An 18795-nucleotide genomic window follows, 5' to 3' on the forward strand; every position below is an offset into this window, starting at 1 on the left:
GTTTTTGCTTTCTCAGACTCTCGGCGCGGGGGAAATAGCTGCCTATAATGTCTGTGTTGTGTTTCGGAATATAACCGACTGGTGACTTGCATTAGGGTTTTCACTTCGGATGCTGTGCAGCCTGAGTGCCTCCTCTGCCTGCTCCTCCTTAAGTAGTGTACAGCGGGACACTCTGCAGTTCGCTTATCCCGTTCCCTCTCGCTGCCTTTTACGCGCACGACGTCCGCAGCCACAGTGATTCAGTGGAGCCAGTGGAGCCAGTCTTCTCTGCACGCGCCCAGCTTCTTTGGATGAAGGCGAGACTCTTTCCACAGTGTTTCGATGGCGACACAGCGCTGGCTGCGAAGTCTTTGAATTATTTTACTGCGGGATATTCACGCTTTTTCTTCTTCTTCTGGTTTTCCCCCTCAACGCGACTCATTTTCAACAAAATGTGGGGCGCGCGTTCTCTGCGCAGCGTCCGCGGAGTGTTCTCTACAGTCGTGGCCGCTTGACTAAAGGGGGATCCCGGCTCCCTTTCCATCCGCTGCTCCCGTAGGAACAAGAGGAGTTTGCATGCAAACGGTGGTTCATCTCGACAAGGTAAAGACTTGACTGTATTGACGTGATATTGTGCGTGTCTGGTGAGCACTACTTTGAGCCGAGTGGAGAGCAACATTTGCGCGTTGCCAGGACAAAATAGTACTCTGAGTTACACCGGAGGTGCAGGAATATGAAGGCATTAAAAACCCCTTACACGTTGTAGCGTAACAGGTATCAATGTATTATTTAACAAGTAGATATAGATTATCACTGTGATGCAGCTTCACCACCTTCATCCACTCACATTGTTCCATGTGGGGGAAAAAAATAAAATATTGTATATGTGAGGTTTAAGAAATGAGTGGCACATGTAAACTGTTGCATTCAGGAACAACCTCTAACCACACACATATTATAGCTTTACTAATACAAGTATTATACGTGTGTTACATCAGCTACTCTACAGTGGTTATTTACATTATAGGGACTTGATATCATGTCAGTAAATGTGACTATAATGACTGAAGGTTAACAATATTAATGAGGAATCAAACAACATTCCCCGACTTGCTCTCACATTTGTCTCCTCCAACCAAACTGATGATATATAATTGAATTTCTAGGTGTCTTTAATTTGTTCACTGACTTACCCCTGAGTCCCATTTTGACCGATGGGCTGCAGAGAAAGTAGTGCTCCAGCAGGAGTTCATCGCCTCACTACAGCCCTAGCAGTGCAGGAGAGGAGTGCAAAGCATAGCAGCCATATTGACTGTTAAAACAAAGTCATTGATTCTGCCTAACACCTTTGTAGAAATGTGAAGAAGGGATCGATAACACTAAACAGATGTTACTATTTTTGACTGACAACACGATTGTTGATTGCCAAGGAGAGCTGATTTACGGTTCCATTGTGGAACGGAGGCATTGCATTGTATATTTGTATTTTTTTTTTTTATTACTTTTATCTGTTAAACTCAAACTCATTTTAAGACCATTTCCACTACCTAATGTCGCTTATTGATAGTAATTGACAAATCATTTCTCACAAGTTGTCTCTTTTCTTTTCTCAGCCATGGAGGGACTTGTGTAAAGAGGATCCAACATAATTCAACGTTTTTGGATTTTCTTTGCCATTTTATGCTTTTGGGTCACCCTAACATCTTCCCAGACACGTCTCCTTTCCCACCTGCCATGGCTGAGAAGCTTGGACCAGCAGGGCTCAAGCCCACCGATGTCCTAAATAATCCCTCGCTGCCCCCTGAGCCCATCGACATCATCCGCACCAAAGCCCGCTCACGAAGAGTCCGCCTTAACGTTGGGGGTCTAAACCATGAGGTGTTGTGGCGGACCTTGGACAGACTTCCCAGGACCCGGCTGGGAAAACTGCGAGACTGCAACACGCACGAGTCCCTGATGGAAGTGTGTGACGACTATAGCCTGAACGAAAATGAATACTTCTTTGATCGGCACCCGGGCGCATTCACTTCTATTCTGAACTTTTACCGCACAGGCAAGTTGCACATGATGGAGGAGATGTGCGCCCTTTCTTTTGGTCAGGAGCTGGACTATTGGGGGATCGACGAGATCTACCTGGAGTCCTGCTGCCAGGCACGTTACCACCAGAAAAAAGAGCAAATGAACGAGGAGCTGCGGAGGGAGGCAGAGACTTTGAGGGACCGGGAGGGAGAGGGAGAGTTTGATAACACCTGCTGCCCGGACAAGAGGAAGAAATTGTGGGATCTCCTGGAGAAGCCCGGCTCCTCTGTGGCTGCCAAGGTAAGGAACTCAAACTGTGAGATTACACCACCCCCATTTCACATTTTCTGTTCACATTAATAGCTGATCACTGAATCACAGCACATTATGGGCACACTCATTGGAGAACGGCTCCCACTTGGCAAAAAAAAAGCACCGTTTCATCACTTTGGAAATTGGACAGACGAGCTCTGCACTCTCACCAGGTGAAATCCGTACAAACAGTTGTTAATAATGAATTGAGAAAGCCGTCTTTGCATAACATTTTGTGTGGACCCAATATGGTGAAGAAGAAGACGAAGAAGCTGAAGATGAGGAGTTAAAGGAGTTGTGTAACCTTCATGTAAACAGCACGGTGAAGTCAAATGTAAATTTCCAGACGTGGAATCACGGCAGGAGCTCAATTTACACTCCGTTTGCTTTGATGAAATAAGTGCTAGGTATGTCAGCTACTAGTGTTGCTTTCTTTGCTTTGATAAAGTGTGTCAGCGCAGACCTGACCTGTCAGTGGCTTGACACATAACATGTACATGAAAAGAACAGATACAAGTCTCTTGGCTCGCTCGCGCGGCACCATTCTGTGCCCCTCTAAATGGACTGATGTCAAAGGTTTGTTGCATTAACACCGCTTCCTCAACTGTTTGCTTTGGCCACATTTGCTTCGGTGTGATCGAAGGCTACATTTTTCCCGTTCCCAAATGTTTAGAAGAGTTCGGCCTCAGCCACGCAAGGTTCCATTATCATTTGCACACTGTAAAATCTATAGAAGGCTGTCGAGGCTCTGCCCCCCCTCTAAAATGATGATATCTCCCTCAACTCCTACACGTTCACCTCTTCATCTTATACCTGCTCTCACTCAGTCTTCAATTAGGTAGGTCAACCTTGATGAAATCCAATCACTGGTAATTTACGTTGGGTCTCCAGTATCCCGACCTCATCATCAGGCAGTGTAGGGCAGGGCTGCACGGGATTATATTCCATGTCAGAGGATCATAAACACAGGGTTGTGTGTGTGTGTGTGTGTGTGTGTGTGTGTGTGTGTGTAGTGTTGTGATCCTTCTTCCCTTGAAGCAGAGGATGTTTTCCTTTGGCGAAGGCATTTTTAGAAATCACCATAGATTTCCGGTGCTAAATGTTGAATAAAAAACAAAAATACACTAATGAAACAAAATATGGAGTTCCTTCAGTAGGACTACCATTATATTTTTGCTGCTCGTCCCTGCACGGCTTGTATTACCTGAATAAACTACTCGTGTGACTGTGACAAGAGTCTCATCTCACCTAAATAATTGTTTTCAGCCTCTGTATGGAAGCCGGGCATCACATGAATCAGTTTTAAAGAGGCTGCCAATATCTAATCTCAGGCAAATCAGGTGATGGCAGTGGGTAGGTTATGTGATATGTAAAGTGATTTACCCTCTCATTATTGTCCCTCATTCTCCAGACGCACGTCTCAGTATTGCTGACCTGTTCACTATACCTTGTGGGGGAAGACTTTAAAGGGAAATCCCACACTAATTCAAATTGCATTGACATTTTCGCTGAGTGCTGTGCACGGAGAACTTGAACGTGGCTCTAATGGCCTCGGCCATGTGATCGTGCTATGGTTTTCCACAGCAGAAAGTACATTTGGAAATAGACTGCAGGGTCTGCTCCACTGTCAGATGGCAGCTCCTTGAGGGTGGGGAAGCCTTTAATGGGGCATGAACTGTGCAGCAAGGAACCCTTGAAAGCTCTTGACCGAGGAAATGCCATCAGCAGGCTCTGCACGCTCATGTTGACAAAACAAGCCTGTTTTTGTCAAATGTGATCACAGATTCTTTTGGTATTCTCTTTTTTCCTCACTATACTCAGATGTGACAACACACGGTGCCGCTCTATGGCACTTGTGGCCCGCTCTGACCTTAAACAAAGGTTTAGTGTGAGAAAACTGACCTCTTCAACAGGGTTAATTGAGCTAGAATTACATTCATCAGCGACAACAGCGGCAGCCCCCTTTTTCAGAGTTGGGGCGAGGGGGGGGGAGATGAAAAAGGCATGCTGACATTGCACCAGAAAAAAACATTAGTGGAACACAACAGAGAGGTGTTTCAAGTGACCGACAAGAGAAGAGAAGAGGTGGAACAGATAGTGACAGAGGAAAGCCCTGGGAGAGAGTGATGTAAGAGGCGTAGTCATGTAAGTAAGTTATGCCCACAGATGCTGAGCTGGATCTTTGCAAACCTTCCCCAATGAATAATGAATGAAATGGTCAAACCTAAGAGGACACGGCTAATGCAGTGGCCTCTTTGTGATACGTAGAGACATAGGGTTGAGTGATTGAGGCGGAGGAGGAGGAGTGTTATGCTTGGCTTGTCACAGGTGAGTGTCAGAGGGTGATGAAGGCGAGAGCGTCATATTACAACACAGGAATATTAGTTGAATTTCCTCCTCGCATTAAAACTTTGCAGAAGTTGAAAACATTAAAATATTGAAGTCTTAAGAATGAGAATTAGTGGAAGTGAATTTGGCCTCTGCATTTAACCCATCCTTCTTACACACCAGTAGTGAACAGCAGTGGGTAGCACTTATCTGAGCCCGGGAGCCACGGGGGATTTGGTGCCTTGCTCAGGGGCACCCCAGCCCTTAGCCTGTCCCAGGATTGCACCAGCGACATAGTTATGATCTCTGTTTTGTTTCAATATCTGCACAGCAAGAGATTCTAATGTGCTCGTAATTATAAAAGTGTGTGACAGTCAAGTATATGAAAACACGACTGTGCCATGAAGGGATATGTCCATTGTTTTCATACTGTAGGCTATAATTTCTATTAATCCAGTAGTACATGTCATCTTTGATATTGAGCCAGATGGATTTGTGCTGCGCTGACCCTCTTTTGTTTACAATGAGTCACGGTCGTATTTGTGCATCCAATGCACTTAGCACAAGCTGCAAAGAAGCCCCATCCAAATTACTGGACTACTTTAAGGACGCTGAATTACGGCGACTTGTGTAAATGTTTTACCATTACAGCCATGATCCCTGCAGCGATTGATGCAAATGTGCGCAACTTGTGAATGTATTTCATGACCTTGTTTATGTTTTGCCACTGGGAGTTTGTGTTGTCGACAGGCCGACAGGGGAATGTGATCAGTTCCCTCAGATGTCTTTCTCTCTCCGAGCTCCGACAAACAGAGCGATATGCAGAAAGTGTGCAATAAATATCAGGACCTCACAGAGTGTTACTACACATCAGTGATTTAGTGAGAGCTGCAACATTAACATATGAGTCAGTCTGTGTTCCTGGTATCATAAATTAATGCTATTAGTTGTTCCATGCCCGGCTGCAATGCTCTGTTTTAATATATCTATGGTACGGATTGCAAGACCAGCATCTTCCTGTTTTGATTTGTGTTCACGCAAAAGCTCCAGGATAAGATCTGCAGAATAATAACTATTAATGTAATATGAAATATTCAAGCTCTAACACAGGCCGAAACCATACACTTTTCCTGACTTAAGTGTCTGGTCTCTCTAGGCAGCATCAGAAAATAATTGCGAAGGATTCTGAGCATTTTAAAGAGATCAATGTTTTGACCAGCCAGAGATTTTCTCTCAGCCTCTCTCTCCCCCTTCTTCCCTGCATCAGGCACCGACCAAGTTCATGTGCACCATTACTCTCTCCTTTATCTAATAAGCTGCTCTAGCTGGTGGGAATGCTAAGCAATGGGCCTGCATGGGTGCAGACGGGTGCTGTTTGGTCCTCCCACGCTTGGAAGCAGCCAGAGTCAGTCCAGCACATGCACTGTTGATGATGATAACACAATTGTGAGGAAGCTGTAGCATAATAAGATACAGACACCCCAAATGTCAATTTGGGTGAATGTCGGCGTTGTCATAATCATCCGTCTTTAAACTCCAGTGTGTAACATTAAGAATGGTATAATGGCAGAAATGTAATAATATGTTGAATAGCTTGGCTTTTGTAGCCTTAGAATAAGTCATTTATATGCGCTTTAGGCAATGTACATTTTGCTTTATGGAGGCCGGAACAGACAAATGAGTCGGAAGCATGCGTTTTACATCTTAACCCTTTAACACCTAAGCCTCAAAATGTTCGTCTTGTTAAATTTAACCATAAAAGGGCCAGAAAATGTCCTGTGGCTAAATGCTTTTGCCCATTTTCCCAGAATAACTTTCAATATCTGGCGGTTATTTACAATTTACTGCATGTTAAAATACTTAAAATACAAGTTTTATTTAAAACAGCCACTATAGTTGTACATCCATATATTGCGTGCTAAATTAGAGATTTGAACAGTATAAAACATATTTAAAATAACATTTGCTTGAGTCTTTATCTAAATGGCCAAAAACAGGCCAAAAAATTGAAACCATGCACAGGCGTTTTTCCAACTATTTTCTCTCTGGTGATTAAGACTCTGATTCGCCGGCTTCCTGCAACAGCGCGAGTGAAATTACCGTAATAACCACATGTTTGCTTTGACGTGCAACTTCTCAGCTTTCAGACACTGTTGGAATTGTTCCCGCTAGCACGAACCATCACATGATTACAGTAATGCAAAGTGTGCTTGTGTAAACTCGTCATCTGCTCGGTGGTAAAGGGTTAAAGCAGAAAGCTTACATCATCCTTTCTGGTATGCACAGACCACTGTAGTTCCCTGACACATGTGGGACAGGGAGGCGTGAGCAGAGGAATCCTCCATTTGTCACAAGCTGATGCCTCACCATTGGATGTCAGAAATTCTTTCACACCGGACCTTTAATGTGGTGCAGTGGCAAATGTACAATACACACCCTTCTGAATGAGTGATTTCATTTAATTGTGAGGAAAACTGCAGTCATTCGTGGCTCCTACTTTGACAAGAACAAGTTCAGTTGACCTGCTGCTGTGATGTAACTTCAGCTCCTGGAGCTGCAGTGTTGCTTTTGCAGGTAGAGCTGGATATAAAGAGAGGTCTGCAATGGTAAAAGTGACTGAGAGGCCCTGAGTCAGCATGACGTCAAATGTCCTGTACAGTATGGTCCCTTTGGGTGAAATTCAAGCAGCACGTCCACTACCTTGTGTTTCATTATCATCCTTTCATCTCTGCATGAATTGTGGTAGCTCCACAGAAGGTTAAATCAATTGCATCGACGTTTTATGGAAGACATATTCCGAGCTTGTTGAGTGAATGGATTTGTGTTACTTTATGCTTATTCTGTAAGAAGTCTACCGGCTGGATGCTAGCCTTGCCCTATAAAATCGGGATTTTTTTTTTGGGCTTTGCTTTTCTTCACTCATACTTCATAATCTTATTTCACTGATTTTTAAGCCTGTTATTCCTCTCTCTGTGTGTGAGCGGCTGATCATGCCTGCAACCTGTAGCGAGTGTTATTGTACAACAATATCTTACACGACCTGTCAGAGTTACTGTTGTACTACAGTATATTATTTGACCTGTCAGAGAACTAGATTATCTTGTTTGACCTTTAGCAAGTTATAAAGATGTATTATAGGAGTGTGGTTTATCACTGAGGTGCAGCACACCTTCTCCCCTCCCCTGCAGACGCCTAGTTGCATAAGCCTTCCACCAGTCTAATCAGTGCAGCCTAGCATTTAGGCTGCAGCAGCCCCCTAAATCCTCTTGACCCCGCAATCATAATCAGATAAAAGAGAACCTCCTAGATTAAAGACACAGGTCCGTACAGTGGCTGTGTGCGCAGAGGCAGCGCCGTTTGTGTAGAAGTAACCTACTGTGCAGCATCGGGATTATCTTCATTTGAAAACCCAGTTTTAGAATGATTTGGTTCAGATCTGGACAGGTTGTTATGAGACACGGGGGTCAACAGGATGATGCAAGTTGTGATAAGGCGCAGAGATGAACAATCGTGTCACCACTTCACAATGTGCATCCCTTTCTTCCATCGAACAGTCTCAATAACCTATATTCTATATTCTATCCTATATTGTTCTTTTGAAAGTGGCTCAGTTGTTGCATATAAAAGGGAATACCCTGCTGTCGACTCACTCTAAACACAAATGTCCTCATATGGACAACAAACTGCTCTCGGGTTGTACGCAGTGGACACTGTGCTTTCCAGTCGAAACAGGTTTGTCAGCATCAGTGCATCTCTTGATATGGTGATTTGATATTAGAATGTTTACATTGCAATTAGCTCTCACCGGCACTGCATTTGTATTTGATTTGTGCTGATGGTGTTGATGGACGACAAAAATAGAAACGCATGTGGCGCACAGCGCACACTGGGAGAATAATAAATCAACATTTCACAACATGGAAGCTATTTTTTGATTTTAATTGCGCCGAAACGTACCCTGCACTTGTGAGATTACCTCCCACTGTTAAAGGGCTGACTAGACCTCATTTGGGTTTAAGAGAAGAAGAAGAAGTATCCCAGGGACGTATTTAAACCAAGAAGGAAGTTAGGAGACTGCAGCCTGTTAATGATCCAACTGAAAGTGCTGTATGTGTGAGTTTCACCTGCAGGGTTCAGACGGAATATCTGAAGTCAGTTAGAGGAAGTAGTCGAAGACAAAGCTATTGACTTTGCTGACCATTAACATTGATTAGTTGAAATCATGCTTTCCCTACATTTTTAATTATTCAAGAATGAATCACTGCATTCGATTTAAAATGTCCTCTTCTCTCTCCTTTTTCTGTTGTCGCGTTTGTGTTGCTTTGAATTTGCATGCAGAGGAATGTTGAGGTGATGGAGCTCTGTGGCAGTGGTGCACCTGAAGCTCCCACTGGCCCGTCTGAGGGCTTGTTGTACTTGACACTTGCGCATAGTGATTTATGAATGAAAGACGCCATTAAGTGAAATATCAAGAGACACAACCAAGCACAGGAGAACTGTTGGCGCTTTGTTATGAGCACAGTGTAAGTAAAGGACTCCGTGCTACTATGAGACAAATCGGGATTCAGTGGAACTTCAGTGCAACACAAAAAACTTAATTCCCTGACAAGTCTAGTATCAACAAAATGGCCAGTACAAGCCAAGGCTAATGAGTGGCCAGATGGTGTGAGAGGCCCGATGGGCTGCAGCCTCATTAGTATTTCTCCTGTCATCCCCAAAATGCACCCTCACATTTTTCAACAAATAAAACTTCACTCAATTGTCAGCCTTGGCCTTCGGCTGTGAAAAAGAGGATTGTTGTCAACATTTATCAATCTGTCAATGACATGCTCAATGAATCATTCAGTGTACAGGAGTTTAGGAAATATAGTGGGAAAAATTTGGTTTCCAATTCCCAAGAACCTCCGGTAATGTCGCCAGGTTGCTTTTTTTGTGCAAATTGTGGTATAAAACCTAAAGGCATTCAATTTGCAACCAAATATAATATAACATTAAGAACATTAACTCAAATTTTACAAGCCAACACTGGTGAATGGCTGGTATTTTGTCACAGTAATCACTCAAATGATTATCAAAACAGTTTCCTCTCCTCAGATTAAAGAGGATCTATCCTAATCTTGTATACTAAACCTGTGGGGGGGGGGGGGGAATAAGCTGTAAACACTCACTGGCAAACCATAAAGTTGAAGCGAAGGAAACAGGCTGTCATTTGTTAATTGTCTCCGATTAAGTAACTAGTCTCCCAAAAATGATTGATATGATCCATGTAATTATAAGATAAGAAAATGGAGACTCAAGTGGTCAAGTGTCCTGCCACGAGGACACGACGGCATGCGAGGATTACTGGTTTTGTGTTGCCCACAGTTTCGTATCCACACTGCAAATTTCACACTTTAGAGTTTTTCAGCCAGCAGAAACCCAAAGAAATGTAATCTGGCAAAAAGCCCTGCGGTCTGAGCACCGTCAAAGTGAGATATAAATCCCACTGAAGGCAAGGAGTGGCTGTGGACCAGTAGCGAGCGGCAGCACTGGCTGGCACTGCCAGCTTGAGTGACACTTTGAATAAGAGGCTAAGGTGTTCCTTCCTCCTCCCTGATTTCCTCATCTACCTTCCTGTCCTGCTGCTCTTTACCTCCACTGCTGACTCTTGTAATGTTTGCTCACACTGTCTTTGCTGGGTTTCTTTTTTTTTTTTTCTCTCTCTCGTCCCAGAAGGCATCAGAAAAAAGGGGCAGATGGAGAGAGAGAGGACAGGAGCTGGTAGAGAGTCATCATTTTAAACGCTGTGAACACCAGGTCTCTATTACGTGCCTCAGTGATCCCCCGCCACACACGCACACACAAACTGTATCCCACGCCCAGTCTTCCACATCTCTGCACATACACAAACCGTAAAACACACATTATGCACTCAATAAGTAAAGCACACAAACAGGAGTGGCCATATACGACACACGCACGCTCACGTCTTTAACTGCAAACCTTCAAGTACTGCTGAGCCAGCTCTCTTTGGGTGCAACAACACAGTCGGTTCCCCCGCTGTTGTTTCACTCTTTTCATACCGTCTCCTTTTCAATATTCTTCACTTCCTTCTCTTTTCCCATCACATTTTCTTTTTAACATCACCTTCACAATGCAATCCTCCATTTCCTCTTAGAACTTCAACTTCCTTTCATCTCACTGCTCTGTTTTTCACCACCCCCTCCACAATTCTGTCTTGTGGTGGTGGTGGGGGGGGGGTTGAATTGTGGTCGTGCTCACCCTTCCATCTTGGAAGCGGTGGCATGAAAGTGCATTGGTATTCATTGCAGTGTTTTTACATTTGGCTCTTTATCAATCATATTTGTGATTTAGCAACAGTGGTGGGAGCGATATTTCCTCAGGTGGCTCAGCGTTCTGCTCCTAGAACTGCTCTGCAACATCGCGTTGATTCTGTGCGATGGTGGATTTGCACGCTGTCAATGCACAAACGATCCATTTCGAGAATTTCCAGCAAACAGAAAGGGATATCCTTTGGCGGCAGAGCCGTGGCAGCCTTCTCTGACCAAGAAAAACCCTCCGAGAAGCCCTCGGAAATGCAAAAAAAAAAAAAAGGAATGTGTAATCAACTTCATTTTGGCTCGTTTCTTCTGAAATGCTGTGTTTGCGTAGTTTCCATGGCGACCATGGTGTGCCATGGTGACTTATTGACACCCAGGGAGCAATTCATCTCTATACAGGCTGTGCGAGAGCCAGAGCAGCTGGTACCTCAGCCCCCACATCCAACCCCTGATGCAAATGTCTGGGAAACGCTTGAGCTCTACCTTATCAACACAGTTCAGGTCTCACTGACTTTTATTACATGCTTCTGTTATTGAGATTCTTTATTTGTACCTTTGACTCAGTGTCTTTGGCAACTTTCGTGGTGTAATTTCTTCCAAAAAAACAAAATCTCAGTGAGACAATAACCTCGTAATCTGCAGTAGAGTGTGTAAAATGAGCTGCTGTGATATGATGATGAACGCATAAATACCTCTAACTTTAATTGCACCAAAATGCAATAATGTGTCCTCCTCTGTTAGGGGCAGTTGAAAAGAGAAGGGAGCAGCAGGGAAGTTGGGCTTGTGTCACTGTGAAGGAAAGAAGAAAAATGTTGTCACTGTCGCCGTCTTTCTCGAGGCTCGATTCTCTGGACCTGTCCGCGTCTCCAGAGAGTCAGCAGCCCTACAGCCACTTGGTTTGGAGGCTATTAATTAAAACTCTATGCTCTATGAAGGAGCCTCCGAGGACATGTAAGAGACAAGAGATGGATAGAGCGGATCAGGCGGAAGCTGGGTTGAAGTTATTGCCTCGTGGATACAGGGTGACGGAGGTTAGGGGGAGGGGAAGCTATTTGTGATTGGGCATTTCTTCACTTTTCCTTCTCATCACCATCTTCTCCTCCCGAGACTTTTCCTGATTTTCCATTTCACTCTCCTCCTTTGGATCATTTCCATACAATGTCTTCCATCATGTGCTGCTGGTGTCACTGTGCGCTGTGATAGCAGCCGCGTGCCGTCTCCCAGCACACCGGGAAGTGACAGAAGAAAATATCATCTCCATAACTCCCGCTACTTCTGCACAGCCAAAGGTGTTCCTCATTGATGACCACATGACACATTATGCTTTATTGCACTTACTGCACAAAAAATCTATTCATTATAGCTTTCGGTTAAAAGGGTATGTGAAAAAGCAACTTTTTATGTTTAAAAAACAAAGTTTGAGCACAATATTTAATCATTTCTACGTCTTCTTTCTGATATTGCAACAGTTTGATTTGTGTTAAATTCTCTGGAGATTGTGTGCTAATGTAAGTATCAGGTGATGAATTATAATAACGCGAGTAGATCTGGTGACTTTGGTTTAAAACCTTAGTTGTGCTCATACTTCATTCTCTTCATCCTCTTTGCATGCAACTAAATGCATTGTGTTTAGCATTTTCTTTATATAATTCTGCAGGTATAACATGAACAATGTTTGTTTTCACTGTAATAATTATATTATTACCAGCACAGCACTCAATGCTACATCAACTACACGTCATTGTTATAATAAATAATCTGAGGTGATATTGTCAGATGCACCGTGGCTCATTTTCCATTCTCTCAACTTCTTTCTACTTTTTTATCGAAGAAGAACCAAATGAAAAGTTTTTCAAAACCTCCTGGTTTTACTTCTGCATTGGCTTCCTTAGGAGAAGACTACATGTCTATGTCCACTTTTATGTATGGTGCATATACTGTATGTATTAATATTAATGCATACCGTATTCATTTTTTAACATTTAACATATTTTGTAATCAATAAAAAAAAAAACATCCCACTGCAGTACACAATTGTTGCTTTGATTCATTCATACATTAAAATGATGTATGATGTTTTGTTGGCTAAATTAAGCCGTCCAGGGAGCAGGTTCTTCCCTAAAACCTTTAATCCACGCATCAGATTTCACAAAATGAAGGGCTTTATATTGTCTACTCATCTCCCGTGTCATTACATTTCCAGCCAAGCCATTCATGAAATTAGTAAATCAGTCAATCACATCAGTACATGCGTCTTCAACCAGAAGCGTCCATCTGTGTGTCTAGCCAGCCGAGGCCAGGAGATGCATTGATACACTCATTTAACGCCCTGATTGTATGACTATAATCAGCTTACTGCTACTGTATGGTGAGGACCCAGCTGCCCTGAGGGCACAGAGCGACTAAGACGCACACTCTGACCGCGTGACTCTCGCCAATGCCAGGAAGCCAAGCAGCGAGCCAAAAGGATCAGAATCTGACACACCTGAAAGGTCACGCATGAGGTTTTTGTTTGTGCTAATGTGGGTTTGGCCAACCGTAAAAATACCTGCTACGAACAATTTTGAAAATGAAATTGAAACGGTCTCTCTGGACATCCTCTGAAGTGTCATCACACACATCGTGGCACAACTCTCCTCGCTGCGGTGCTTGTACGGGTCACCGACACCTCAGGATGTGTTCTGCATCACTGCAGGATGAGAGAACATTTGGGCCTGTTGGGTGTTGACATTTTACCGAGGCCTCGCCAATCGATGGGAAGACTCTCAGATATTAAACGGTGTGCTGAAAGCCCACCTGTCTCATTTTTATTGCTATGTACAAGTTGTGTAGTATTGTGCGAGTCTCAAACATGAGCGGCCAAGCGTGATACGGCTGCACTGACTTTTCCACTGTTGTATACTGCTGATATTTGGTCTTTTATTCCCCCAGCTGCAGCACATATTGTGTATTTATGTCTGGATTATTTTATTTATTTCCCTGAACTTGGTTCTTCTTTCACAGCCCCCCAGCTATTTCCTTTATGTTCGCTTGTGATTCACCTTTGGTGACTCACACCTAAGTTGATTCTCTTTATACCTGTCTTTGATTATCTCCATCTCTGGTCTGAAATATTGCTTGTTCACCGCTTCTTCATTTGTCCTTCATTTTACTTTGGTGTCCCCCCGGTCACTCACTGTTGCTTCCAAACCACTTGTTTACCCTTCTGTCTTCAAACTGGTGCTATGCAAAACAAATATGTATTTCAAAGCACGTTCCAAATGTTTTCATCTACTATACCAGGAACTATAGAGCTATAAGGATTTACCAAACGCAGTATAAGTGCAAGTTATTTCCCCGTGTCTGACTTACCCGTGCTGGAGACTGTCACTGGCACTTTACCAACTAAGGATTTTTAAAGTATACTTGTTTTGCAATAAATCCCCCTTAAGTAGCATGACAGTATCTAAAGGCCACCTAGCACTATTAAACGTCCCCAGTTTGTTCTTCCTTTTCCAAGGTAATGAATACAGTGTCTGAATGCAAACTAATGTTGATGGATGACTGTTGATACAAGGCGAAGTATAGCACCAGCCTTTGTCACGTTTCCAACATTGCTATTCTTGCCAGTTCACTGAAATTTGCCCGCTTCTGTTCGGAATCACACTAATACCACTTTAAAAGTGCATTAATGTTGCCATAAATGTTATATTATGGCAGAGATAGATCATCCTAAAGCTTTACAGCACTTAGAAGCAAATGTCAAACACCCACAAGGCGGCTGGTGCCGCCACGTTAGCACACACTAAGTGAGAGTAAGCAACAGTGTGTAATAATGCAGAGAATTAAACCTTGGAATCGTGATTTTCTCTCTTCTGTTTAGTCTTTGGCAATACGGCTACAGATTAAGAGGTAACATATAGCTGCGTTGTGAATGGGTAAAGGCTAATGCGGATTATAATATGAAGCATTAAATCGGTTAAGGCAGTGATTCATCCAACCTTGGATGCATGATTCATCTCCTCTATTATTACTTCAGTATGTATTTATTCCGTTTCTTCACATGTCACGGCTGATGAAAGCCCGGCCTTTAATCTGTGCTTAATTCAGCCGGGACAATGTGGACGTGAGGCACCTCCAGAGTGACATATTCGGCCGTGTGCACTTCTGTATTGTGCTGTATGTATACGAGTTTAATTTTTAAAGGAGTCTCAAGCATACAGGAGTGCATGCACACACATATCTTTGGAGGATTATTCATGGAAGACAGATGAAGGATGATAAAGATAACGTGGTGTCAGTTTTGCTGGATCAGAAGGCAGCTGAAGGGACTAAAACCTGTTTTTTTTTGTTGTGGTTTGGTTTGATTTGTCACATAAAAAATTAATTTCCTGTCAGATTTGTCCCTTTTGACATTTACTTTGTTGCTATTTTCATATATCTTAGTTACCGCTCAGATTTACTGGTTTATTATCGCTGATGGATCTCCGTGGTGGAATGTGTCAGGAGAAACAGCGCACACTTTGGCAGTGGAAAGTTGTGTGACGGAGGAATGCTGTTTAAAAGTTTCATAAATATTCATTGGAAAATGTTTACCATTTCCCATGTGTTAAGAGGGAGCACAGATTTAGCCTCGGCAGTGTCATTTCTCTTAGTGAACGCAAACAAAAAAATACACAATTAACTCTCATAATTGAAAGTCTATTTTCTGGCAAGGATGAACACTGGTCTAAAAATTTATAAATCCTTCCTCCTGTCTTGTTGACTGGCAGGCAGACACACCCACTACCTGATGTACTGCTACCCTAATCCCATCTGAGGACACTACAGAGTCACAGGACAGAAATTAACAGCCCTGTTACGTAGTGTCATCTGTCTGCTTGTCATCACTATAATCACACTACCACGATGATGCTGAATCAATTAGCATTGCTGGCATATATCAGATTAGGAGTAAACAGGGCCAAAGGGAGGCTCATTAAAAACCGTTGTCTGTTTGGCTCATCTAGCAGAAGGACAGGCAGTGGCTTAGCGTCATTAAGAGATACTGTGGATTGGAGCGTTTGGATTCTGTCTGTCTCCAAGCTGAACAATAAAAAAAAGGGAGTGAGTGTGTGTAGGTAGAGGCAGGCGTATGAAAATAAATGCATCTGCTTAAATTTAAAGCTCCTCTCGTTAGTATATTGGTGTTAAATTTATAGTTTGCAGGTTCGCTGGAAAAAAATAGTTTTGCTAAATTTCATCCGCAGGTTATTAAACTACTCGTGCAGCTGCTTTCATCCGGTGAGCACGGACATACCCACTCATTTCACATGTGATAGATGACTTGAGGCAATCTCTTTATCTTGGCAATTTTCTGCTGATATTTAAATATGTCCAACTCTCCTTAGGTTTCTTTGCATTGATTTACCATCCATCTCCTATCACTTCATCCTCCACATGAGGGTCACAGGGGTGCTGGTGCCAATCCCAGCTAACATAGGGCAAAAAGCGGTGTACACCCTGGACAGGTCACCAGTCCATCACAGGGACACATAGAGACAAACAACCATCCTCTCTCACATTTACACCTCCGGTAAATTTAGAATGTCTAATTTGCCTAATCCCCTAATCTGCATGTTTTTGGGCTGTTCTCTAAGCAGCAAAGTTTGTCCTCAGCAGGCAGCTGTTCCAATGAAATAGCTCTAAAACACACTCAGTGCTACCTCCCCAGCACCAAACAGCAGAGAGACAAATTATGCAATTATAACTGGTGAATATATTCATGCATTTAACATGTTGAAGACCAAAATCTACCCTCAGGAGTTAGCGGAGGGAAGAAAACATCTATAAGGCTAACTCGTTAAGTCACCTAAAATGAAAATCCACATTGCATCAGTTTGTCCATATTTGCCTCATTACACATTAGGGAAATATGGACATGTTTATGTAACCAACTATAACTTTAAACAAGTTTTTAGTCCAGCATGTTTAAAATACATCATAGACAAAAAATACTCAGCACTGGCAACAACCAGATGAAACTCAACAATTTCTCTAGCAATTTCACCTATTGCAGCTCCAACCATACCTACCATACCTAACTACTAACTTGGGGCGGGCAGAAATGCTACTCGAATATTTAAAGCGGTTATTTGTCAGATGATGGAATATAATATCCCCCTTCACCACATACACGCCATCTGTCCTCCATGGGACAATTTTGTAGGTATCCGACAGACACCACAAAAATACAACACGATACTTGACTTCAAACCAACTTCACAGCGATCATTATGACACGATCAGACTCATTTTGTCACAAGGACAACAAACAGCAAACTGCAGTGCATGAGAGCTAGTGAAAGTAATGCAGGGTTCACAGCGTGTTTGACAACAGGAGCAGCTACAAGATGCATTCAAGAAACCTTGTGAAATGAATCACTTTTGCAAACACACACATGCAAATGCCTGCTTCTACTGCCAACCCGTGGTAATAGATTCAGTTCTGTATTAACTTTTCAAATGGATTATCAAATATTCAAGACCATTACTACTACTATCTTTCCCCTAACACCAAAAACACATTTGTATTATGTTAAATGATTCCTGGAGGTAAAAAAAAATACATTGAAACTGTGATGTGATAACATGCATGTGTGCTCAGATTCATGTAATATCAACTTAATGCCTGCAGAAACAATGTACTGTATATAAGAGCCTTCCCATTTGTCCCCACAGGGCTCCATGGTGAAAAATACAGTGTACACAGCCTCAGCAGATCACATTAGTGCACAATGGATGTGTATGTGTGTGTGTATATGCTCATGGATGTGAAGGACTGCGAATGCAGCACACCGTAGCCAGTCATGTAGAACATTGCATGGACAGCGTCATGCAAAGTACAGTGCATTGCTGTAGCGCTCTGCAGTGCAAGCGTGAAGTCCCATTTGCAGAATAGATCAAATGAAGTCTCAGCGGTAAATGTCACACACATGTGCCTTTAGTTTCTTTGTACTTCAGATTACACGTGAGCTCTGGATGAGCTAACGTTTTCGCTGAGACCCTTTTTCTTTCTATGAACACGAACAGAATGATAATGAAATCTCCAAACTTGTCGGCTCTTTGACAAAGCACTCACATTTATATCTGTGAGCACCAGTGAAGGGCTTTTCTGAAGCATGGGCTGGTAAGGAAGATGTACTTTGATATGAAATATTGATGGCCTGATCATTGACTTGACAAAGTGCTTGCAGAGGGAATGCGTGAGTTTTGGCTCAAGAAAAAAAAAACAACAACAACTGAATGATGAAGGCCAGGAACCACCGTTGAAGGAAAGCGAGCAAGAGATGGGTGAGGTCCACATTGTCAGACTAACAGACTGCAGCAGCTGGACGGATAAAATCCTATTGTGAAGAAGTGCAGTCGACACAGCCTCACAGGGTTGGTGCTGTGGTGAAGGTTGTGACTCTGCAGCCATAACAGCAAGGTGGCTCCTATCCACAAGATTTTACTGATGCCTTCAGGGCTCCTCTCCTGCTCTCCCTCCTGCTTTCACTTTATCCGCGATCATTTGTTCTGAGCCCACATCGAAGACTGAACATGGAAGAAAGCCACAATGCTGAAGTACAATCAATAGTTCCTAAATAATTTCTTACCTCTATTCATTTGATGTGCGTTTCATTTTGAGAGTTTCATTAATATTGCTGTCAAATAGAGTCTCTTTGGGTGAAGCAGATTGAGGTAAATGATTAATGACCATGTGTGTTCTGTACCACCATTTGCACTGTGTTTTTACTATTTTACTAATAATAATAAAAAAAAAGTGACAGCCCTAATATACACTGTAATATACACTGTATAATGGGCCTAACAGATC

At 42.9% G+C, this 18795-nt stretch overlaps 1 protein-coding gene across 1 annotated transcript in view; it reads left to right on the top strand.

The window, feature by feature from the left end:
- Positions 1-18795, top strand: part of kcnb2b (potassium voltage-gated channel subfamily B member 2b) — an 83213-nt gene continuing 64418 nt past the window's right edge. The window contains exons 1-2 of the mRNA XM_058645023.1: positions 1-582; positions 1593-2298. Of these exons, the coding sequence (XP_058501006.1) occupies positions 1660-2298 (639 nt within the window). The 5' untranslated portion in view covers positions 1-582; positions 1593-1659. The remainder of the gene's footprint in view (positions 583-1592; positions 2299-18795) is intronic.

Source organism: Solea solea, chromosome 1 (assembly GCF_958295425.1).
Source record: "Solea solea chromosome 1, fSolSol10.1, whole genome shotgun sequence".
Taxonomy (NCBI): domain Eukaryota; kingdom Metazoa; phylum Chordata; class Actinopteri; order Pleuronectiformes; family Soleidae; genus Solea; species Solea solea.